The sequence below is a fragment of the Crinia signifera genome, chromosome 3, assembly GCF_055691185.1.
Source record: "Crinia signifera chromosome 3, ASM5569118v1, whole genome shotgun sequence".
Lineage (NCBI taxonomy): Eukaryota > Metazoa > Chordata > Amphibia > Anura > Myobatrachidae > Crinia > Crinia signifera.
In genome coordinates this window covers 148,970,642-148,996,288 of record NC_139219.1, presented here as the reverse complement: position 1 = coordinate 148,996,288, position 25,647 = coordinate 148,970,642, and the positions used below count along the sequence as shown (strand labels likewise).

The window sequence follows — 25,647 nt, the reverse complement described above, 5'->3', positions numbered from 1 at the left end:
ACTATTGATGTTATGAGTTTATAGTCCCCGTAATCACTTCCTGAGCATAGGAGAATCTAGGGGGTGGTCTGGGGGTGCACCAACGAACCCAGCCCCGTGTCTCTAGTCCCCTAGGAACCAGAGATACTGCCAGGCAAAGCTGGGACGTTTTCCCTTTAGGATAACATGGGACCCGCTAATTCAGACACCCACCCAGTTCAACGGCTGCCAGTTCCCCCTTCGGCATCACTGAAGCTCGTGGTTGATCTCAGTCGAATCCAAATCGCTGGGCCTTCAATCTGATACCAGGCTGGATCCATATGGGTTAATTGATTCCAGGGATATTGAGGTTAAACCGTTTTTTTTTTTTCATTTCTTAAATGTAATTTCATGACTGTTTATGTTCTTTGAGGGCAGATTTCTCTGGAACCAAACAGCCCAGTTTCATGCGACCAAAATCATTCGAAGCCAACTCAAAAGTTCTTCAATATGATACTGGTCTCATGTAAATGGGAAAGTTGGTTCCGAAGATATAGCTGGTTGGTTAAAGGGGGGTAGGGAGAGGGGAGTGGTTGTCTCTCCCCCTCACACCAGAAAATGCAGGATCCTGGGACCATATTCCCGGGTAAATCCCTGCATTTTCTGTTGTTAAAAGGGTATTATTTCAAACAGTCATGACCTACAGTGCTCTGAATACAGCCGTTCCGCTACAGTGCTCTGAATACAGCCGGGGCGTGTACCGCCGCCCCTCGTGGGCTTGCTACGCTCGCCACTCTTTGGGTTGGCGTTAATCGTGTGTTGGCTTTAACAATGGGGGGGGGCATTTAACATACACATTACCCATAAGGGTGCCTATACAATCAAAAATTGGGGGCATTGGCCCATTTAACATTGTTCCCTATGTAAAATCGCGTTGATCGCATCGGTCGCATTGCATGCCATTATAATAGACGTGATCAACGCAATTTTCTCATTGCTGGCAATAAAGGCTAAAAATAGCCAAATATCGCGTCGGTCGGGTCCATCGCATACCTTAAGTTATCTTAACTTAAGGTATGCGATCACCCACGATGGGCGCCGTGCTAGGAAACAAGTACCGTAATGGGTACTATGGTGTGCAGCATCATGTGTAATGGGTACTATGGTGTGCGGCATCATGTGTAATGGGTACTATGGTGCCATCAAGCAAGAACCCCCTAGCAATGAGCAGGTAGGTAAGCAGCACGTATGTAATGGGCATCATGATGTGTGGAACAATGTGTAATGGGCATTATGGTGTGTGGCTTTATGTGTAATGGGTATTACGGAGTTTGCTAAAATGTTTAATGGGCATTACTGTGTATGGTCTAAAGTGTAATACCACACCCCTCTTTGTGATGCCACGCCTCCTTCCCATGAGGCCATGCACCCTTTTTGCCACGCAAAGGTCCCCCTGCTGTTGTTTCTAGATCTGGGACCATCCATTACCATAATTCTAGATTCGCCTATGTTCCTGAGGTACAAATCTATCCCCCCCAATACAAAAATCTCATACACAGCAGACCACTTGATTTTATTATTTCACTTCCAGTGCCACAGTGCCCGGAGCAAGGGCATGTTTCGCGCCCACAACCCCCCCCCCGATTTTTAGTAGGCGGGCTCTTGCGCGGCAAAATGGGGGCATGACCTAACATTATACCATACACCGTAATGCCCATTACATACTATATAACACACCCTAATGCCCATTACATACTATATAACACACCATAGTGCCCATTACACATTGGACACTTAAGTGACACTTACCCCCCCCCCCCCTCCATTATGCACCTTACATTATATGCCACTCACCATAGTCAATGTGGCAAGTGGCTGTATTTAGGGGAACTGTGGTGCAAGGAGCTGGCGTCCCGACTCCCTGCAGTGCACAGACCCCTGTTATTACCTCAGTGTGTATTGCGGGAGACCAGGTCCTGACGTGGTCCTTTGTAGCAGCTTCCTACTACCAGAGGCTTGCTGGGGTCCTACAACAGTGTGCAGCTGCCTGGTGGCTGGTGTGTGCCGCTGGATGACGTCACCGGGTGCCGGGATGTGCTGCCTGTGGAGCTGCATGTGCGGATGTGAGTTTGGGAGGGGTTAAAGCAGTCGGCGCCGCTAATTCGCCAGTCCGAATCCCTGCACTGGCTGCACAGCGGGGTTTTTTCTCTGGTGCTCCCAGTCCCTGCAGGCAGCATACTTACGCCACTGAGCGGGCATGCTGGGGGAGTGGGCAGGCGTTCTGGGGGAGCGGGCGAGCAGGGCGGGGGAGCCAGCGGCAAAGTGCACGGCTCCGGCGCCCGGTGACATGTCGGCGCCCGGAGCCCATGCTCCGCCCTAGCTATGCCTCTGTTCACTTCAATATACATTTTACACATTTATCTCTCCTTAACCAAAATTTTTTTACAAATATTTTGCTGATTTTATTCATGATAAGTTGATAACCTAATAAAAGTTTAGTTTTATTACATTTTTCTGGGACACCTCAGGAAGTGATTATAGTGACTATAAACTCATAACATCAATAGTTATACTAGAGTGCCCCTTGAAGGAATAATTTAAATTTCTTTTCAATTTATACATATACATCCCTCAGTATATAATAAATTATGACATTGAGAATACATTTAAGATAGAGGCATTGTTCAACTATAACATTTATAGACTGTGCGGATCAATTTGTACCTGTTTCATCCTATAGCTGGATTTAATCCTAAATTTTAATGAAGGTCATAGTATTTTATTGTTAAGACTATCATTTAAATTGGTTTCTGCACACATATTAAAGTAACTATTTCTTACTGAGTATGTTCCATTATTTCAAATTAGCAAAATGTGTATACACAGTTAGCACCACTGTTTTTATTTAAAATCTATTTTGTACAAGGTCTCTTCTCCATCACAACTTATTACTAATTTGAGAACCAAAACAGCCCAGTTGTTTTCTTTTTTAGAAGTACAGTACTAGCAGTAATCTGTCAGTGTAAAGAATTGGGAGATTGTCAGTATTCTATACTTTATATCTGTTAGCGTGACGGGTTGGGAATTCATTAAAATGCTATACTTGGTGTCTGCCAGTGTGAATGATTGGGATATTGTTAGTAGACTATTCTTGGTGTCTGCCAGTGTGAAGGATTGGGATATTTTTAGGGGGTATTCAATGTCAGGGGCACGGCTGTCGAGCAAGCTCGACAGCCATGCCCCTGTCCCGTTCTCGCTTTGCTCGACTTGAGCTCGGCGGTCGGAATTCAATGTCCCGGCCGCTGAGCAGCGAGAAAGGGGCGTGGCCGTGAGTCGAGAGCGGAAATAGACGAGCTCCAGCCGGGAGCTCGCCTATTTCCGGCTTTTCTCGGCAGAACGAGCCCGACAGTTTGTGATGTCGGGCTCGTTCTGCCGAGAACCCCTGTTCAATGCTGTCGGGGAAGACAGCATTGAATAGGGCCCCGCAGCCATCTCCCCTGTCGGGAGATGGCTGCGGGAGCACGCCAAACATTGAATACCCCCCTTAGTGTGCTATACATGGTATCTGCCAGTGTGAAGGATTGGGATATTGTTAGTGTGCTATACTTGGTGTCTGCCAGTGTGAAGGATTGGGATATTGTTAGTGTGCTATATTTGGTGTCTGCCAGTGTGAAGGATTGGTATATAGTTAGTATGCTATACTTGGTGTCTGCCAGTGTGAAAGATTGGTATATAGTTAGTATGATATACTTGGTGTCTGCCAATGTGTAGGATTGGGATATTGTTAGTATGCTATACTTGGTGTCTGCTAGTGTGCCCCTCCAAATTATTTAATACTAGTTGAACTGCCAATTTAATACTGAAAAGACTTGACATGTAGCCCAAGATACTGTAAGTTCACGTTTAAAAAATCAGAGAAAGAAACAGGTTGTCATGTTGGTAAGTCCATAGGTATCTTCATTAACATTTTATTTTGGGGTTATGTCTCTCCGATTGTTAATAGTGGATCTCAATGTTATTATGGCTTAAGGCAATGTATCAGGCAACTTTATCCTTGTTTCTGCATACATTTTTCAATTTAAAAATTTCTGAATGTCTTTTGGTGCCTATTATTCTCCATGGAGTCATTAAAGTCACATACCATCTTTTTGTCTTTTTAGTTTGCATTTTGTAGGCTGTGTTTTAAAGGTAAATTCCACAGTAAATGCTTTTTTTCCCCCATTTATGTCTGTCTAGAGCAGTAAGTGCACTTTTGGGGAGCAAAATACCAATTGATGACATCCTTGATGGAAAAGATTTTGCTCTTTCTTTTTGCGGAATGGCTCATTTTAAAAATGAAGTGGTGTATGGGAAGATGACAGATGACACCTCTATAACTACATTGAAACAAATTGCTGGTGAGAACTCACTCCAGGTCAAACAATTCTATAACTGAATTAATGGTACATACAAGTGCTCATTGTTCAATTGCTATATTTGTGCTGTGAATTTTTATTGAGACACTTAGGGCGGTATTCAATGAGGCTGATTCGCCAGGTTTTTATGGCGATTTTGTGCTGTAAGGCGAATTTCTGTCTAAAACGGTGAATCACCCTATTCAATGACCAGATGGCGAATACATTTCAAGGTTTTTTTCGCCACGATTCACCGAGTAGCAATCGCTATATTTTTATGGTGAAGTGGAAGGTAAAATAAAGTGTTTTGTTTTTTACAATTGGTGTAAAAAAATCAGGAATTTTATTCTGAGGAGGGGCATGCTATTTTTATTCATGTGCTGTAAGCACATGAATATATATTTAATTTTACACAGACCAGCCAGCAGGGGGCCGGAGCCGAGCCGCTCATTAGATATTCATATATTCACTTCACCCGATCATTACATATGCATGATCGGGTGTAGTGAATATACCCGGTCCCCTGCTGGCACTCCCGGGGGGCAGCCTGTGCTGCCTGGCACCCGGGGAGCCCACCTCCCCCCCACAAACGTTCTGGGGCAGGCAGGGAGACTTCCATCTCCCTGCCTGCCACCTTCCTCAGGCTCCGTGCGGCGTCCGCCGCAGGAGCTCAAATTCGCCGGTCAGGGGCAGCGAGCCCCTGACTCATTGAATACCGGAGCCGGCGAGGCTCCAGAACGCAGCGAGCAGTGGCGAATGTGCAGCGAATCCTAAACAGGATTCGCTGCACGTCGCCAGTATTCACATTGAATACTGCCCTTAATCTGTAATATCCTTATTATGCACATGAATGGAGTATTATTTTGGATACTTTACAACTGTTACAAAACATCTGGACAGTAATCAGATTGATGTAAATTCAAGGGATTTATGCTACAGAGCACACTTTCCAGATGACACTGATACAGTATTTAGAGCAGAGAAATGAAAAAACAATGGCCTCCTTCCACACTAGTCACTGTTCATACAAATGTTATATACTGCAATTTGCATATTATTATCGGTCCTACAAAGCATACCTGGTTTTGGCATTACGAGATCGAAAATATTTGTATTGGGGCTTCCGCAGAGTTGGACTTACATTCGCATGCTGAGTGTATCATGCATATACTGGAACCAGTGCTCAGACAATGGGGGAAATTTGCTAAAGGAAATTTGTAAAAAATAGGTGTATTTGTATCCAGAAAAACACTTATTTTTGACATTTACTATCCCGAAAATATGGCAATTCGTATTGATAGCACATCAATACGAATACGAATTGTCGTATTTTCAGGATAGTAAATGTCAAAAATAAGTGTTTTTCTGGATACAAATACACCTATTTTTTTACAAATATCCTTTAGTAAATTTCCCCCAATGTGTGTCATCAGAGCTGCTTTTTATACAGAGTTGTCTGGAATCATATGTTTAGCACCCAGGATTGGGTTTATGCAAGTGCATACTGATGATAATGATGATGTATAGCAAAGCAAGCATACAGGTAATGGTGTAATTGCTTAAATATTTTAATATGGATTAACTGTGTACTGGAGCCCTTCCATGCTGCTTTACATTGTTCTAACTGAAGCTATACTGCTTGGTTTTGCTTTGTTCTAATGCAGCAAGTAAACTTGGTACACATTAGACGATTTTTTGGGGGATGATTGTGCCGATTAGGATAGCGCTGACATTTCCACTGCATGTTTCTTAATTGGAGGACTTCACTTGTGAGGGTTATGCTGCCAAATGCAGCATGTACCTGCCATTCCTCTGTTGCTGCCGGCATCGCCAACGGGGTGCCCTTGCCAATGCCAGGTTCTATCACCCAACATCACGCTGCTAAAGTGTACTCAACGTAACCGTTTCAATTGTTACAACTGGACAAGGCATTGTAGTTTTAATATATGAAATGAAGGTGTTTCATGGGCTGAAATTAGGTATGAAATGAAGGTGTTTCTTGGGCTAAAACTAACTGTGTATTCATGGATCAAAGCCCCATTATTTAATTGGATGAAATAACAGCGCTTTGTCTTCATTGGCTCCTTGCATTAGCAGGTCTGCCTGATGTGGACAAATCACTGACCACTACTTATACAATTAAAAATCAAGGCTAGACAAAGGAACTTTAGATATTGTACTTTGAATATGAGGCTTGGAAAATAAATGTATAAAGTAGTCATAAGCCTGTAAATGCGTTATAATGACAGTAGGACTAGATTGCATGATGGAGTTACAGATGGTGTTATACTTCATTACTGTGGTAACACCAAACAGCCCATCAGGGCCTCTGAGACTCTGCTAGTGTTGGGTGCCTTTTTTGCTGAAAATATGTCTTCGTCACAACACAGTGGGGCATCTATGTGGGGCATCTATATATCTATGTGTGAGGCTAGATGTATTAGGATATCTATAGTATTTAGTAGAGTCCATAGGGCTGGCACTCACAGCTGGTCTAGATAATAGATGCTGGGGTGACCATCCAGGGCCATAGATTTTTGTTCCAAACCTTATGGCTAGTATACAATCCAAAAGATGGGGTCACTCACCAGTCTTGCAGTCTCAATCAAGTTGATTTATTCAGACAGCATGGCAGAAAACATGTAGTATCTACGTTTCGGTCCTCCTCTTGACAAAGGTCCCAGAGGAGGACCGAAACGTAGATACTACATTGTTTTCTGCCATGCTGTCTGAATAAATCAACTTGATTGAGACTACAAGACTGGTGAGTGACCCCATTGTATATGCCATACAATTCGATGGTATACAATTTTAAATTGTATTACATCGGCTAACATCGCATACCATCGTATACCTTATGGTATGCGATGCGATGGGCGCCGTGCTAGGAAACAAGTACCAAAAATTTTCATAACATGGTGGACAGGAGTAGGTTATTTTATTAAATCAATTTACTCTGTTTCCCAATGTAATTATTGCTTTGAAGTCAATTAAACAAAGTAACATATCCTATAAATCGTTTGTTTTTTCCCCACTATATATTTTTGTATTTCTGTCCCTCCAGAGACTACAGGGATGATATTTAATGAAAAGGGCATTTCTGTGGTTGGATATAAAGACTTTGTACCACATTTGACTCTGATGAAGCTTTCAAAAGCACCAAAGCTGCGTAAGGAGGTGAGCTCCGATTATACACTTTAATACTGTGTAACATAAATCATGACCGTGGATTTTTATGCAGAAAAGCTGAAGTATTGGGTGAGATATAGTTAAATAATAGACAGCATATGCAAGATATACATTTCAGAAAAACAAAAATACAGCGCACCTATGGCCTGCTTCAAAGTAGAACACAAACACACTTGCTATTTTAAAGTGAGTCTCTGTATTATAGTATGTAAAAGTGATTCCTGTGTGCTCGAGCAGAACAAGTCCTGTGTTGTCGCTCGAAATTTCCCCTGATGCAGCATGATTGGCAAGCTGCAGTGGTTTATAGGGCGGAATGGAGGCGGTAGTGGGATGTTCTACCGGGCAGGTCTACCCATATTGTGGGCGTGTCTTTGCAATGGCCTGCGTCTTCTGAAGCAGATTTCCTGCCAACCCATCCTGAGTGTTACTCAGTGGGGTGATATTTTAACAGATTATCTGATACTGAGTTTTCAGACACAGCAGCATGAAGCTGTGCGTACTGGGAAAATGTCGAGACAAGGCACTTATGTTTTTCGAAGTGTATAAAATGCCTTCATGTACAGTAGCACCAGTGTATCATATTTTGATAGTCTCCCGTACATCAAGTAGCATACTAGAAGGGACTATTTGTAGTTGATAAGGGCTGCAAATATCTAAAATCAAAAGTACATAATCACAGTGACACGCAGTAAGGTCACTGGCTGGGGAGGCACTGGCTGGTATCAGAGCCAGATTTACACACACACACATGAACTAGCTCCCCTCACACAGGTGCGCTGCCACACATCACCTTATATGCCTTAAGGGGCATAAACTTAGTGTGATAATGCCTATGGCCGATTTTGACCATGCGATTTCCCCTTGAAGTGCATGGAAACGATTTTGGCTAAATGCACCTGCTATTTTGACTACAGTATGTGCACTTGCATATGGCCAAATACATTACAAGGGACATAGTCAAAATTTCCTTGCCTGCAAAGTCTATTTTTCCTTCATATACCAACCTTGCAGGGCCGCGCATCGGAATCGCAAGCAGGGGAAACACTGAGATTTTTACTAACTTTTCATACTATTTTGACTTTATAGTTAAAAATGTTAGCCAAATTCTGACTGTGTATGCACCATTAAAAAGATCTACCCCTAGCACAGAAAAGCCTCCTTCACACAGATGTCCCACTAGCAGAGAAGATCCTCCCCTCAGGCACGTAGCACCCTGCTACAAGTTATGGTGTTGTTTTTCTCTGCATTTCTATAACTTGTGTGCAATGATGTTTCCATACTGATAGATGTACCCTGACATGAGACTACTAAACATTTATTGTATTGTTTAGGGAATTAAAAAGATTGACACAAGTCTGTACAAGGACTTTCAAGACCATTATTTTGGGGAGGATACATTGGTGCGACTGGATCTTTGTTCAATGCTAAAGAAAAAGCAACCAAATGGTTACTATCACACGGAAGCTTCCATCTTCTTTGGTGAGTGCAGAGCTTTCATTAACTATGCTTTGAGGTTCTTTTCATGGCTTGTAATGAAAGGATTGGTATACAGTGAAATATATAGAGCTTTTACTGCTGAACAAAGCTTTACTGAATAAGTTAAAGTATCCCCATATCTAAAGAATTTTTGGTCGAAAAACTATTTTTTATTCATGTCAAACCGGTTAACAACTGGAAAAATAATATGAATTCATTCAAAGTCATGTACCTTCGTGAAATTCTGCTAGGAACAATTAATGAACCTTAGTATTGATCTCAGTTGTATTAGCTGAACCAGAAACACTACGGAGTAAATTTACTATTATTTTGCTGAAATTGGTAAACACGGGAGTGTTTGAACACTTTGTTAATCGCAGAAATGTTGAAAATAGCAAAACTGGGAGTGTTTGTTTAAATAGAAATAGAAAACACAGGTGGACATGAACATACGTTTAAATAAACCATCGGCCAAACTCGGATGTAATTTCAGTCTACAACACTAAGACATAGGAATTTACCTGCAAACACACGTGAAGTGGTCATACTAGGAACAAAATGCACTTTTCAAATAGATGTCCCCTCGGCAGTTTGTTCAGAGAGACCTGCACAGGTCAGTGGAATTCTCTGTTTAAATGTACAAATAGTACATAGAAAAAGAAAACGACGTGGGGTCTCCCAAGTAATCGAGGTTCAGGAGACTGATCTTCTGCTGCAGAAGAGTATAGTAGTGTCTTTCATCCCTCCTGGAGCCGGACACTGGGATATCTACAACTCCCAGCATTCCTTGGACCTTCCAGCAACACCAGGGACTCAAAGAGTCAGGACAGGTGCGTATATTTATATTTTTATGCACCACTGGGTATTTTGCAGCATGACCATTTGGATACCTCAGGTATCAGGAGCGAGCATACCCAAGATAATCCAAAATTGTGTACAAGGTACACATGTTTTTTTTTCCCCCTCGTTAAACCTTTCTGCCAATTTAATTCACCCCTTAAGGTACATACACATGTTGAGATGTGTGCTAAACTTTTGTGGTAAGCAATTTAGGGTGGACAATTTCTCTGTGTTTTCCCATACCCATGCAGCAATCTATGCTTAAAGCAGGCATTCCCAACCACGGTCCTCAAGGCACACCAACAGTGCAGGTTTTGTAGATATCCAGACTTGAGCACAGGTGACTTAATTAGTATCTGAGGGATTCTGATTAAACCATCTGTGCTGAAGCCTGGATATCACTAAAACCTGCACTGTTGGTGTGCCTTGAGGACCGTGGTTGGGAATGCCTGGTTTACAGGGAAAGGCAGGGTAATGGCTCACAGGGAGAAGCAATTGAGTGGCTCATAGGGAGAAGCAGGGGAGTGGTTATAAAGATCTAGATCACTTATTCTGTACACTAGGAGAAATGTGAAGTTAGTTGCTAAGCAGTCTAAATAGATTTTGACTACATGTACTGTAGTCAAGATTTAGTCAGGTGAATCACCATCGCTGTCAGGTATACACATTGAGCAATCCTTGCTTAATCTAATTTAGTCAGATTGCTTAGAAAACGTTTTAAAATTGCCACATGTGTATGCCCCTTATGATCTCTAATTAACTGAATTTGTATCCTGACCACTGTAGCATTTTCCAGGATACAGCTGACAGCTGTGCTTCTTGTGCCATTTGTTGACTGTTTGATTTGAGAGTCCTGCACCATCTTCTCTTAGTGCCGTCTAGTTGTTGTCTCATCTTCTATGGGTGCTGCCTGCTTGCTGTGTGCACCCACTGCTACAAGTTATGGTAGCTCCTTTAGGGATCTTATTGGAAACTTGTGTCTCAAGAACCTACTTAGTGATGTTTAAGAGTTGGTAAAGCAGATTTGACCATATTCAATTGATATGCAAAAATTGCAATATTTGCAGATGACACGAAATTGAGTAAGGAAATTAACTCAGGAGAGGATGTGGAAACACTACAAAGTGACTTAAATAAACTGGAAAGGTAGGCGGAAAGGTGGAAAATGCAGTTTAACGTTGAAAAATTTAATTCATGTAAGTAATTCATTATGGGAACAAAAATGAACAAGCTACTTATAGGCTAAATGGAGTTATTATAGGAAATTCTGCTGTAGAGAAGGACTTAGGGGTCATCATAGATAAAAAAATAGAGTAATAGTGCACACTGCTCAAGTGCAGCAGCAAAAGCAAACCAGCAAACCATTTCCAGGCATACATTAACCACTTGAGTGGTATGCCTGAACATTTTCCGGGCTCAGCTGCGCTGTCGCAGCAGGCTGTCCCGGAAAATTTCCGGGCATACCACTATGTAGTAGGTGCGCGCCAGTGGTGCCTCCATCGGAGCACCACTAGCGCACTACCTTTAGGGGTCCACCCCTCCTGTTGGTCCCCCCCAGTCCCTCCACTCTGGCATACCCGGCGATTGTACACCGGAGCTCCCCCGCCGCCAGCCGCCAATCACATACTGTAGTGACGTAGGCGGCAGGTGGAGAGATGTTCGGGGCAGCTCAGGGGGGAACTTGGGAGAGTTCAGGCACCCGACTCCTCCCGAGCCGCCGCGAAACATCCCCAAGCCTGCAGCCTGTGTGATAACTGACAGGGCAGCAGCGGCAGGGGAGCTCCGGCGTACTAACGCCGGAGCGAAGGTGAGGGGGGTGGCGGCTTCCTATGAACTGTGGTGGGTTTTGCTGGGGCAGGACACACCTGCCCTAGTAGATTTGTCCTGCCCCAGCAAAACCTACCACTCAAGGGGTTAAAAGGGGAATGGATTCAAGGGATGCCGATGTGATAGTGCTTCTTTACAAGGCATTGGTGAGACCACACTTGGAATATTGTGTTCAGTTCTGGGCACCGCACCTTAAAAAGGACATAAATGAATTGGAACAGATACAGAGAAGGGTGACTAAGCTAGTAAAAGGTCTTGAATCACTAGAATACAAAGATAGGTTAACCAGGCTGAATATGTTTTCACTGGAGAAACGGAGGTTGAGAGGTGATATGATTAGTATGTTTGAATACAGGATAGGGAATCATATGGAACTGGGAGATGATTTGTTCACTAACAGGAATATACTTAGGACACGCGGGCATGTACTGAGGCTCCAGGAAAATCAATTCCGTGCTGAATTAAGAAGAGGATTCTTCACCATTAGAGCAGTAAAATTCTGGAACTCATTGCCGGTGGGGGTGATTACAGCAACTCCTGTTAATTAATTTAAATCAAAACTGGATGCATTTTTGGCCACTAAGGGAATCCTATAGATATGATTTACTCAAATCAGTAGTTACAAGTCAGATATGTTGAACTCGATGGACTAACGTATTTTTTCAGCCTTAATTAATATATTACTATATATTGATCCCAATCTCCCTTGTAAAGCAACGGGAAATTGCAGAGCGATGCAATAGCATTTGATTATGGCCCATAAAGTTAAAACCAAAATATTGCAAGTGCAAGTAAGTGCAGCAACAGATACACTTTATGGCAGCCTGAACTCGCACAAAACTGCTTCATTAACATTTCCTAATAGTACTGAACTGGATATAATGTGCAACTTTAATTAAATAACAACACCACAACTGTGGGGCATATCCAAATAAGTGCAAGGTTTTGCTTGTAAAAAACTTCAGACCATGTGCCCAATTTTGTATTACTGCAGTTATGCTCCTGATACCCATGGTATCCAGGTACAAAAATTGGTCTCCAATTTCTCTGCACCCAAAATCCACAGATGACAAAATAACTCACCTGATTGATATCACCTGACCTCTCCCTGCTGCTACACATTCCAGATCGGCTCCTGCACTCCTGAAGCCTCTGGCGGGGGTTCCCATACCCTGACAGAGTGGCAGACCTCACACTCTCACACACACACACACACACACACACACACACACACTGATCTAACGCAATAGAATTTCACCGGAGTAAATCGGAGGAAGACTCTGCATGTCAGGGATGCTCCTCTGGGTGACAAATGGTCAAGTGGTCTAAATATGCACATTTGCAATTCCTTAATTAGTAATTGGGAATGGGGCTGCTGTAGGGGTTCCAGAGCATGTCTCGCTATATATTACAAATTTAGAAAAAACTCATACTTGTACTGGTGCTGCGAGAAAAAAAGAAGCAGTGATTTCTATAGATTTTACTGCGTCTTTTCTACTTCAATTGAATAGGGGCATTTGATTTTTTTTAAATCCATGCACAATTGTATGTGCCCCGTAAGTGCATGTTAGAGAACAGTATATTTGTTCTCATAGTCATACATTATAAGTAAACAAATTGTGTGCAAGATACTTTTCATTGACAAAACATTTCTGATGTTTAACGTTTTATGATGTTATCATGCTATATAAAAATGTACCAGTTACTGAAAGAAGCAGCAAGATCTGCAACAAAGGAATGCAGGGTCACACAATCAATGGGTTGACATGTCTGTGGGGCTTACTGTATTATCAGGAGACAGGCAATTATTTTGCCATCTACTTTTTCTTACTGAAGAAAGAAAATGTACTTTACAGTTACACTGCTTGTTTCAATCCTAGCACTGCTGATTTTAAAATCTTCATATAGGGGGAAAAGTACTAAGATGGGAGTTGTGTTTCAGATGTACTGTTGCTATGGGCAACCAATCACATATTATCTATGATCTTGTAGAAGGTGCTAAATTAATATGAAGCAGATTCGTATTGGTTGCCCATCCCATAGAACTCCCATCTTAGTAAATTTCCTCCATAGTGTCTATGATTGTCACACTGAGGAGGCAGGTTTTGTTCTGACCGGCAGCGGCAGGCTTCCTGTTCACGGTGATGGCCTACCGCTGACCTGCGCTGGCAGTCGCTGGGTCTCCACACTCTCCACAGTGGTGGGTCTCCTCATCAAGAGAATGGTTAGTCCCTGGTATTTATCTTCTAAGCATGCTATAGTGCATATTTGCAATCACTGAGTCAAGGAGCCAACCAAGGATATTTACACCCCATCTACCTCCTTACCTGGCCTTCTGACCTTAAGAGGGGTGCTGATAACTACTTGGATTAACCCACTCTCTGTAATTGTTTGTCATGCGAAACCATATCAATGTAAAGTGTTGAATATTCTCACTTATGAAGTTTCTGTTTCTGTAAAGAAAATCCATGAGTGTATGATGCATACATTAAGTGACAAACACCCAGCAAGATCTGGTAGGCCTTCAACAGTGACCACACTCAAAATCGGATGGGGTTTGACTGCATAGACCGTCCACCCTACTCACCAGATCTTCCTCCATCAGACTATGGCCCTTATTCTGATCGGTGCGGCCGGATCCGAATATGCGGCCAGGAACGTGCGTGCGAAACCCCGCCTTCCATACGGATCACCAACTCCGTCCGTACGTGGTACGAAGCTGACCGAACGGACCGCACGTGTATTTTACATGGAATACGCCTCCTCCATCTCAGGGAACCTCCCCCATCATTCGATGGTCGCAGACCATCGAATGCAGGACCGAGTGGTCCACCAGCTCCCGCAACCTTAGACCACACGGGCATTTTTCCGTGCAAAAGAAGGGATCTGGGCGGGCAGCTGACATCCGGAGATGTCATATGTCCGCCCCCTACACGTGCGTCACGGCCGCATTACCATACGTACGCCCAGCGTTTGCATGGGAACGCCCATGAAACGCGGGGCATATGCATATGGTAATGAGCCCAAATAGCTCTTCACGCCCCTCTCCACCCCCTGTATTGGCCGTACACCCCGCTCGCACATGCGCAGAGACGCCTCTGCACATACGCAGGCACAAAACATCGGCGGCGCGAACGCACGCGGATATTACCGCACCAACCAGAATAAGGGCCTATATCCGGTTCCCAAACTTTAAACACAAAGTTAAAAGAGAATACTTTTTTTTTTTCAAATTATTTGGAGGTAATAACGGCGACAGAGCAATTTTTCAGTGATCCTTCTAGGAAGGGTTACTGAAACACTGTGGGCAGTATTCAATGAAAAAAATTCGCCGTGCATGGCGAGAGATTTTTTCTCTCGCCATGCACTCGCCCTGTTCCGGAGGGCTCGCTGCCACTCCTGCTTCCTCTATACAATGTGGTTAAGACTCGCCGCCACTCGCGGCGAGTCTTAACCCCTGCAGCGGACGAGCGTCCGCGGCAGGCAGCTGGCAGGGAGCCGTGGGACGGTGGCAGCCAGGGAGATTAAAGTCTCCCTGGCTGCCCCAGAACATATGTGGAGGGGAGGTGGGCTCCCCGGGACCCAGGCAGCACAAGCTGCCCCCCCCTATAGCCAGTGGGGGACCCAGTATTCACTGCACCCGATCGTGCATATGTAATGATCGGATGCAGTGAATATATGAATATCTAATGAGCGGCTCGAGAGCTCCGGCCCCCTGCTGGCTGCTCTGTGTAAAAAAAAAAAAAATAATAATTAAAAATATATATTTTTTAAAATTAAATATATATTCATGTGCTATAAGCACATGAATAAAAATAACATGCCCCTTCACAGAAAAAAAATCCTGATTTTTTGACACCAAAATAAAAAAAAAAAACCTTTTAGTTTAAAAGTTCACATTCCAGCTCTCCATGAAAAGATGGAGAATTGCTACATGGAGAGAGACGGCTAAAATCACTTAGAAAGACGGCAAATATTTCACATTGAATAGGGTTGCTCGCTTTTGGAGAGCAAAATGCTCCGTCCAAGGCGGAAAAAAGCACAAATTCGCCATAAAACAGGGCGAATTTTTCTCATTGAATACTGCCATGTGTGTTTAACTTGGGGATGAATATTTAGAATAGGCTTTACGTTTTATGGCTGTAGCCCATTTCCTTCTTGGTGAGGCCCAGGACCCTTCAGCATCCCTCCATACAATATTACATGTTTCCTGTCCCTGTTTCCTGTGCGTTCCCACTCACAGGCAGCAACTTTAATGCTTCCTATCTACTCTTCCCAGACTTTTATTGAGTCTCCTACTGTTTTTATCTTTCACTCTTTTAGTTGTTTAATATTTCACTAGACCATTTTTTCCACCATGCTTTTTCTACCCTTTTTACATTGACTAGTTGTGTATCATGGCAAGTTTTCACTGTGGAAATATTGCAATTAATTCCCGTGTCAACATTTTAATTTGCCTATGTCAACCAGGTGCATGTCGAAATTTGTAACTGTCGTCATAGTGCATGTGAACAGTTTGTCAATGTTCACTGTAAAACTTTTTGTGTCCACCTATTGACTGTGTACCGAGACATTGTCTGTGAGCTTTTTTTCGTTATAGATGTTTTCTGTCCAATTATTTCTAATTACTGTAGCCAGAAGGTGGCAGTAGACACCTATTTTCGTTGAAACAAGTATGTTTTTGATGCGTTTGTAATGTATTTACTTTGCTATTTAAAAGAACATATACAGTAGTTGGGTACTTGTTTCCTAGCACGGCGCCCCCGTTTTTGATCGTAGTACATCTTATACAATCGCATCGCATCACATGCAATATAGCGGCATGCGATGCGATTCGATTTTTTATTGTACAAAAAATGGGTGCTTACAATGTTAAGTGCACCCCCATTGTGAACGCCACCCCCGCTATCAACGACAACCCGAATGGTGGCGAGTGCAGCGAGCCCTCGAGGGGTGTCGGGACGCGTCCTCCGACCTTTTCATAACCCCACTATCCACGTCGGCGTGGAGTTGATTTTAGATAGTGTGGCGAGTGCAGCTCTCCACTGAGCCCGAAACTTGGCGAGCGCAGCGAGCCCCGTGAGTGGACACAGATTACTCTACATGTATTACACGTCCCCTCGCGGGGCTCGCTGTGCTCGCCATACTGCAGGCTCGTTGGCTCGCTGCGCTCGCCACACTATCTAAAATCAACTCCATGCCGACATGGATAGTGGGGGTATGAAAAGGTCGGAGGACGTGTACCGCCGCCCCTCACGGCCTCGCTGCGCTCGCCACGCTTCAGGTTGGCGTTGATATTGTTGGTGGTGTTGACAATGGGGGTGCATTTAACATTGTAAGCACCCTGATGGGTGCTTCTACAATTAAAAATCGCATTGCATGCCATTTGCTGGCATGCAATGCTACGCAATATTTCATTGTACAAGCACTCCTGTTAATTTAACGGGAATATCGCATCGCACACCACTAAGTACGGTATGCGTTGGGCGCCGTGCTAGGAAACAAGTACCTATAGTTTTCTTGAAAAAGGGGTTTGTTGGATGTGGGATATGGCGCTACACCGGGTCAAGCACGATATACGAGTGGGGATACTTAGCTTAGGTATTTCCGGGTTCTCTTTTTCTCCCTCTTAATTCTTCCTTCGCGTGTTTACTCGTCAGATTTTTCAGGAGAAAAAAACAGAAGGAATAAAGATATTTAAGGTTTGAGCGGGGGTGAAATTTTGTTTCTAAAATATTATTGTTCTTGTCCCAGTTTTCTGATATTTCTCACCTCACTTACATATGTATGTAGTGAGGGTAAGCTTATCTGGGTTTCTTTATGTTGGATGATGATTAGTGAGAGGCGTACCTCACTTACACGTTTCTGCACATGCAAACTCTCATCAAGGTATCTTTATCAAGTAAGCTGGGTACCAGTACTCACGATTGATAATGTGTGTACACGTGCATCAAGGTATCTTTAATTAGTCCAGGCTGACTTCTTATCCAGTAAAAAAAGGGTTTTTATTTTACAGTATAAAATTTTAAAATATTTTCTTTAAAACGGAATTTTAATGTAATCCGTACATTTCTACCGTCTGCTGGTGGAGGAGCACTGTTGTCCCCTTTTGGGAATAGGGCAGGATTAGTGTTGGGCCACTGACCGGTAAGTGGACTCCGCAACTGTGAGAAAAAATTTTTCTCTTTGTCCTACCTTTTTCTCAGGGGGCAATCAGGTTCCTCAAAAAAGCTTCCAGCAGAGAGTTAGAATCCAATGTCAACTCAAAAGCAAGTCCTCCTGCCGACGCGTTTCGAGATGTGCATCTCTTTGTCAAGGCATGGAGGACCTGCTAGTGTGCTTGCTTTTTATGAGTGAGGGTAGTCTAAAGATGGCTTCACTTCCTGTTCCTGTTTCCGTTTTTCTTATTGTGTAATTAAACAAAAATTATACAATACAATGGTATTAATACACAGTGTTCAATGGCCATTAGAAGTATAATAGATAAAAACCATTAGTTTGATATGGTTACAACTTAAATAATAATGTTCGTATTGTCCAGGGTGTATAAAGATGGCAGCCCCTGCTTAGTGGTATTATACCCTAGTTTGGGTGTAGCAATATGGCGCCCGGAATTTCTTACATTTTAAAATAAAACATATACCAGTATGGTGGCTGAGGGGTAGTCTAAAGGGAGCTTATGTAGATGTCAGCGCGTCCCCCTTTAGTGGAGATAGAGAGCTATCCGCACGTCTGAAGATGTCCGTCTGGGTGTTGTTTCGCGGGGTGTGGTAAGATGGCGTCCGTCCATTTTGCTTGGGTGTAGATGGGTGTAGCAAGATGGCGTCTCCGAGATCTTGTATTTAGCGTCCTGCTGGTGACGCGGGCATCGTTGTTCCTCCTCCCGCTGGGTGTAGTAAGATGGCGTCTTTAGTCTGCTGAGATTATCTGCTGGACGCTTAGTAGGGTGTAGCAAGATGGCGCCCGTCAGTTCTCTAAGGTTTTCTATTCGGAGGTTCTCTCTTGCCAGGAGTGTTGCTATGGAGACATAGAGACTCATCTGTAGCGTTACTCTCTCTCTTTTTATGTGGCCAAGTTGTGGAGGATATTTTTAGACATGAATAGATGACATTTTTGAATAAATGTCTGTTGAAGTTAATTCAAACTCTAAGGAGTAGAAAAAGTATAATCAGTGTATTTGGAAGTGGTATCTTTTATGGTTCTGCATGCCATGCAGGTTCCACAACGGTGGAATCCTTTGGTTCTAATAAGGTCTTTGGTTAGTGCTGGTAGAGTACTTTTTACTAATGCATCATTTAAGTTTCTAGATTTGCGGTAAATGAAAGAGGGTTTTTCTGGTATCAGATTTTTTAGAACCTGATCTCTCTGAAGTAGATGCCAATGTTTTTTCATTATTTGTTCCACTTGTTTGTATTGGGTGTCATAGTTGGTTATAAAAGACCATTTTTGTCTGTCTGTGGTGTCTACTTGTTTTGGAGCATCTTTTTTTCTGTTCAGTAGTGTTTCTCTATCTATTTTTTCTGTTTGTTGTATGGTATCTTCTAGTGTTGCTTCTTCATAACCTTTGTCCATAAAGTCCTTTTTCATGTTATCCATTTGTTGTTTACATGTTACTGGGTTACTGCAGTTCCGTTTGACTCTCAGAAATTGACTTTTGGGGACCCCTTTTAACCATAATGTATGGTGTTGGCTGTCTGTAGAAATGTAGGAATTTATATCTGTTGGTTTTTTGTATGTCTTTGTATTTATTTGTCCTCCAGTTGTGTATATTGTTAAATCCAAAAAATTGATTGATTCTATGCTGTAGGTGGAGGTAAATTTGAGGTTGAATGTGTTTTTGTTGAGTTCTTGGAGAAAACTTAGGAGGTTTTCTTCGGTGTCTTCCCAAAGCAATAAGACATCGTCTATATATCTATACCACTTTTTCAGGCTTGTGCCCCAAGCTACGCTCCTGTATATGTGTTCTTCCTCCCAGAACCCCATAAACAGGTTCGCGTAGCTTGGGGCAAATTTAGTGCCCATGGCTGTGCCCGTGCGTTGCATGTAGAACGCCCCATCAAAAAAGAAGAAATTGTTGTTAAGGATAAACTTTATTGCCTCCTGGATGAAGATTTTTCTTTCTTGTGTATATTCGGTTTTTTCCAGAGCCCAGGCTATTGCTTCAATGCCTTTTTCGTGCTTAATACAGGTGTATAGCGATGTCACATCCACCGAAGATAGAGTGCTGTTTTCGCTCCAACTGAAGGTCTTTATCTTTTCCAGGGTATCATTCGTGTCCTTCAGGTATGATGGTATTTTTTGTACCATTGGTTGTAGGAGCAAGCACACTAGCAGGTCCTCCATGCCTTGACAAAGAGATGCACATCTCGAAACGCGTCGGCAGGAGGACTTGCTTTTGAGTTGACATTGGATTCTAACTCTCTGCTGGAAGCTTTTTTGAGGAACCTGATTGCCCCCTGAGAAAAAGGTAGGACAAAGAGAAAAAAATTTTCTCACAGTTGCGGAGTCCACTTACCGGTCAGTGGCCCAACACTAATCCTGCCCTATTCCCAAAAGGGGACAACAGTGCTCCTCCACCAGCAGACGGTAGAAATGTACGGATTACATTAAAATTCCGTTTTAAAGAAAATATTTTAAAATTTTATACTGTAAAATAAAAACCCTTTTTTTACTGGATAAGAAGTCAGCCTGGACTAATTAAAGATACCTTGATGCACGTGTACACACATTATCAATCGTGAGTACTGGTACGCAGCTTACTTGATAAAGATACCTTGATGAGAGTTTGCATGTGCAGAAACGTGTAAGTGAGGTACGCCTCTCACTAATCATCATCCAACATAAAGACTTCCAGATAAGCTATCCCTCACTACATATATATGTAAGTGAGGTGAGAAATATCAGAAAACTGGGACAAGAACAATAATATTTTAGAAACAAAATTTCACCCCCGCTCAAACCTTAAATATCTTTATTCCTTCTGTTTTTTTCTCCTGAAAAATCTGACGAGTAAACACGCGAAGGAAGAATTAAGAGGGAGAAAAAGAGAACCCGGAAATACCTAAGCTAAGTATCCCCACTCGTATATCGTGCTTGACCCGGTGTAGCGCCATATCCCACATCCAACAAACCCCTTTTTCAAGATTACTACTCGGGTTACCTAGGAATAACCCTTCAGGGTGTAGGATAGGCAGCAAAACAGCGAGAATTACAGCGCCCAGGCGATTGTCTTACCAATTACTTATCACTTAAGTACCTATAGTTGTTTTTGTATTAACAGTATTCCTTTCAATATATTTATACACAATTTCTCTTTGTTATAACAGTGTAGATTATGTAAATATATATTTTCAGCTAACATTTTTTAACACCATCAGTATAAACAAAATAAATAATAAAGTCCGTAATGCAATGAAGCCAATTATTATTGCTTTAAAGGTAAAACCTTGAGAATGCATTCCCCTGGTTGTCCAAAATGCCATACTGTTGGGAAAATAACAGAATTAAAAGGTTATAAGGTTCCTGTGGCGCTAGGTGGATAAGAAGAAGTGTATACTATTACACTTGAAATGCAGCAAGAATCAGTGCTGTACAGTACATATAAAAGAGTGAAATAAATCAATAGCATTAATGTGTATTTATGTGTGTTTGAAGGGGGGGGGGGGGGGTGGGTTAAGGATGACACACTTGCAGGGACTTGAGGGATTAGAAAGGAAAGTAAGGTTAGATGAGAGGGAAAAGGTACTCTGGTGGGGGAAGATTGTGAGGTCATTATTAGATACAGTATGTGGATATTGAGAATGCTTTGGGGAACCAAGTGGAGATAGAAGAGAGCGTTGGAGATGTGAGAGTAGGTCAGGTGAGTAGAAGTAAAGTAAAAAATACATACATGTATACACTACATGGCAGTGGTTGATGCAGCCTCTGGGCTTTGTCTATAACAGCCACAACTTAACCCAGGACACAGCTTTTGGCTCCACTCTCCTTCAAAGACAGCCCAAAACTCCTGTGAAACAGCCAGTCGGAGCCTGGGGGTGGCTTTAACAGGAGAGTGCTATCTTATGCTGAGTCCTGGTTGCTGCGGCAGTGGCTGAGATAGACACAGCAATGCTACTGCCCAAGGACCTGCAGCCAGCACATATGTTGCATGCATCTCTGCATATATGTTTATGTGTGCTAGCCAGTTCCCCCCTGCTTGATGTGGTGGGAGCTGCAGCTGCCACTGGTCATTTCAAGTATGCAGATACACACATCTTATTCCAAAACAGTTGGCATTGAAATGTATTTAGTCCCTTTATTTAGTCACTTATGTTGAGTATTATTAGATTATTATTAGATGTGAGTTGTAGTTCACATGGGATGTTGCTATGAACAACCAATCAGATACTATCTATTATTTTAGAAGGTGCTAAATAAATAAGAAATAGATTCTGATTGGTTGCCCATAGCAACATCCCATGTCAAATACCACTGCCCTCTCAGTAAATTACCCCCTTAAAGTCAACACTCCAAATCTGTCCCAGCTGTGTTTTATGGAGATGAGGTTAGGGCACTGCAGTTCTTTCATGTTTTTATACTCCCAAACTTTTTTTTTATCACCTTCTCTTTGTGTTTTGGGGCATTGCCATTATGACAAAAGAATGGGTATCCTCAAACTGCTGCCTCAAATTTGGAAGAACGCAATTTTCTTGAATTCCATTGTATGCTGTAGGACAGTGATTCACATACCGATGCTCGAGGCCCACATCGGCATCATTGCAGGGCATACACATGGAGCGTTCCATGCTCCTTTTCTAAGCAATCTAGTCAGATTACTTAGAAAAGGGGCTGAAATCACCCTGTGTATACACAGTATACTTTATAGTATTGTTTGGCAGCACCCCAGGGCCAAAAATGTCTTACTCAGAAATTCAGAAAAAAATTGAATTAAGTAAATTGTGTTTATATGTCATTCTTAGGTTAAATTATGTGCGCAGGATTTCATTTTGTTTGTGCACATATATTATTATTGGGAACCCACAAGCACAGTTATTATAATGACCATACAGAATTTGAATTGATCCTGAACCACCAACCTAGGGACCCCCTGCAATGGATTCAGCGTGGGAACCCTTGTTCACTGGAACAAGGGGTCTCAAGGGTTTTGGCATCAACCAAAACCACATTCATCTGTCTTCCATTTAGAAGATATTTTACATCTTACAGAAGTAAGTTTATGCCAAATAAACCACTGAATGTATTAAGTGTTATCTTGAATGATGGTTGATTTGGTAGAAGGGAATAGGAAGGAAAATGGTGCATAAATAACCTGTGTAATACTGTATTTAAAGGTGCCCATACACGTACCGATTACCCGGTACTTTTTGTGCTAAAATAGCATCGTTGTGCATGCATTGTGCATGCGATGCAATGCTATTTTAGCACAAAACGTACGGGGTAATTGGTACGTGTATGGGCACCTTAAGATTAAAATGTCTTATTTCTGTAAAGTCCCAAAGGAAAAAAGTGTTGTGGTTGGTAGAGCGCAATAAATCTGGTTATAGTGCAGCCCACTCCAATATAATGTGGGGGTACACCACCCCCAAAGATAGAATTCTGAGCAAAAAGGTTATATGGAGTGTGGCGCGCTATACCTGAAAAATGTTATTATACACAAATCCAATTATTTCCAACAGGATTTATTTTGACACTGTAAAGTCCCAGAAATGTAGACCAGAGTTCCCTCCAGGTGCCAGCATCCTTGCTAACAAAAAGGTTACTCATCAATATATTTTGTGGATCTGTGTAGGGACTAGGTACCATCAGAGGATCGCCTTGATAGTACAGTATATCCATGTATACATATGCAACACGTAAGCAGAACACCTTGCATTCATTACAGACCACAGAAATGATAGTAGGGTAAATCTACTTTTCTTGGTAAGCTGTTTGCTGCTATTTTTTTTATTAAGCATAGATACAGTAGTTGGTGTGGCTGGTGACTAGTGAATAGGTATTGCTTAGTGAGTGACAGGGCTGTGAACAGTTATTGTTTTTGGTTTATTATTTGGTTATTGGGTTTTCCCCTGAATAATATACTGGATTGGTGTGATAATTCTGCTGCTCTCTATAGGAAGGGGCAGAGCAACGAAGAGATACCGCAGGTCTTTTCTCCCTGCTGCAATTAGATTGTATAACTGTCATGGTCTGTAGTAGATCTTCATGTTTCTTAGCTCCTAGATTTTATATTGTCTGGACTTATCATGTGTGTTCTTATTATTCTATATTACTATTATCTGCACTTTAAACCTTGCTGTAACATGGCAAATTTCTCCATTGTGAGATGAATAAAGAAATGATTTTCTGCTCGTGGTCTATTTGTGGTCATCCAAATGAAATGAAACAGTGGTGAAGGAGTCCAAAATCAATGTACGTGTTTCCACTATAAGGCTACTTTACCATACTTAAAATACACTGGACAGACCATCCCAATGTTCCAATGCATGAGCTATACTGCTATCATTAACCTATGGTTGCAGCTATGGAATAAATAAGTGCACTTGGGCCCTCATTCTAATTCACCAGGTTCCCGGCTTGTTTGCAACGCACATGTGCAGAGCTTCTGTGTGCACGCCTTCGGCCACTTGCAAAGTCGCTGTGTAGAGATGGGTTGTTCGCGAACGAAGCGGATCTTTCGGTCAGATCCCATAAAAGAGTGAGTCACCGATCCCAGAAAAGGTGAACCATCATTCTTTTACTTTCAGTTTCATTTTTAAATACAATGCATTTGCCTGAGCTCAGCAGTGCCATCTGTGGCAGCTGAGATGTACTAACTCTAGAGACTGAGTACAGTGCTGTGACTGCAAGTGAAAGAAAGAATAACAAGGCTGCTGCTGCTAGGGATTGCCATTGGTGCAGACGTCATCGATGGTTGCCATCGATGGCGATTCTGCACCCAGCCATCGATCAGTGTTTTACTCGGTCATGTATGTTCTTATTTGTTCAGCTCTCTGTTTACAAAAAAAAAAAAAAGGAATTAAATGTAAAACAAATTATGCTTCATTATTATCAAATTACCCTTTTTTTCCAAAGTGAGCCGGTGAATCGTCTAAAGATTCAAATCTTTTTTGCGGATTGGTCGCTCAATCCCTTTTCTTAGTGACCCGTTTTGCCCATCTCTATCGCTGTGTCACTCTCACTGGAGGGGGTGGCGGGTTTAGAGGCAAGCAGGGGGCGTTTGCTTGGGGATGGCAAGCGTTTCCTGGGTGTACCCACGAAAATGCTGGGCGTGACCAGGAAAACACTGGATGTCCCCATGCGAACGCAGGCGAGCAGCTGCCTGCCGGGGGTGGGCAGCTGGCATCACAGGACATCAGGCGCCTGCCCAGTTCCCAGACGCCACAAGTCTAAGTTAACCCAGACTGACTTAGTTTTACAATCAGTGGAAAATGTATTCGATGGTCGGCAACCATCAAATGATTTTGCCCCGTATGCTACCCTGCAAATTGATGTTTATGCAAAACATCCATTCGCAAACCTCGCTGCTTAGAGAGCCAACCAGAATCACCCCCTTGGAACAGATGTTTGTTGAAACAACAGTGCAACGAAAGATACAGCTGCCTTTTTATATAATGTGCTCTGTTGTTAACTAATCTTTGTATCACAGGAACTCCCACACATTTCATAATTATGCTGTGTTAAATGACAATTAGAAAAGATTTTGATTCACTCACATTTACATTTTCTATCAAGGTTTGGACTGATTTAGCCCAATGAGTAAAATTGGTATCTCACACAGGGGCAAATTTATTAAGCTCGGTGAAGTGATAATGTGGCTGGTACTTTATCACCGGCTAATCAGCTCCTAACTGTGAAGTTCCAGGCTTGGTTTGAACAATGACAGGTAGGAGCTGAGTGGCAGGTGATAAAGATCAGACACTTTATCACTTCACCGATCTTAATAAATCTACCCCTGAATATTGTA

At 42.5% G+C, this 25,647-nt stretch overlaps 1 protein-coding gene across 5 annotated transcripts in view; it reads left to right on the top strand.

Annotated features, from left to right (window-relative positions):
• AKAP7 (A-kinase anchoring protein 7) overlaps positions 1-25,647 on the top strand; it is a 195,499-nt gene that overhangs the window by 39,233 nt on the left and 130,619 nt on the right. For 4 of the 5 annotated variants that reach the window (XR_014471700.1, XR_014471699.1, XM_083176713.1 and 1 more), the window contains exons 5-7: positions 4,195-4,355; positions 7,417-7,529; positions 8,873-9,020. Coding sequence is in view for 3 of the 5 variants with exons in the window: in XM_083176713.1 (XP_083032839.1) it covers positions 4,195-4,355; positions 7,417-7,529; positions 8,873-9,020 (422 nt within the window). In the remaining 2 variants the exon portion in view is untranslated. Of the gene's footprint in view, positions 1-4,194; positions 4,356-7,416; positions 7,530-8,872; positions 9,021-10,924; positions 11,023-25,647 lie in introns of those variants that run through there. The other variant, XM_083176715.1, reaches the window with a different exon arrangement.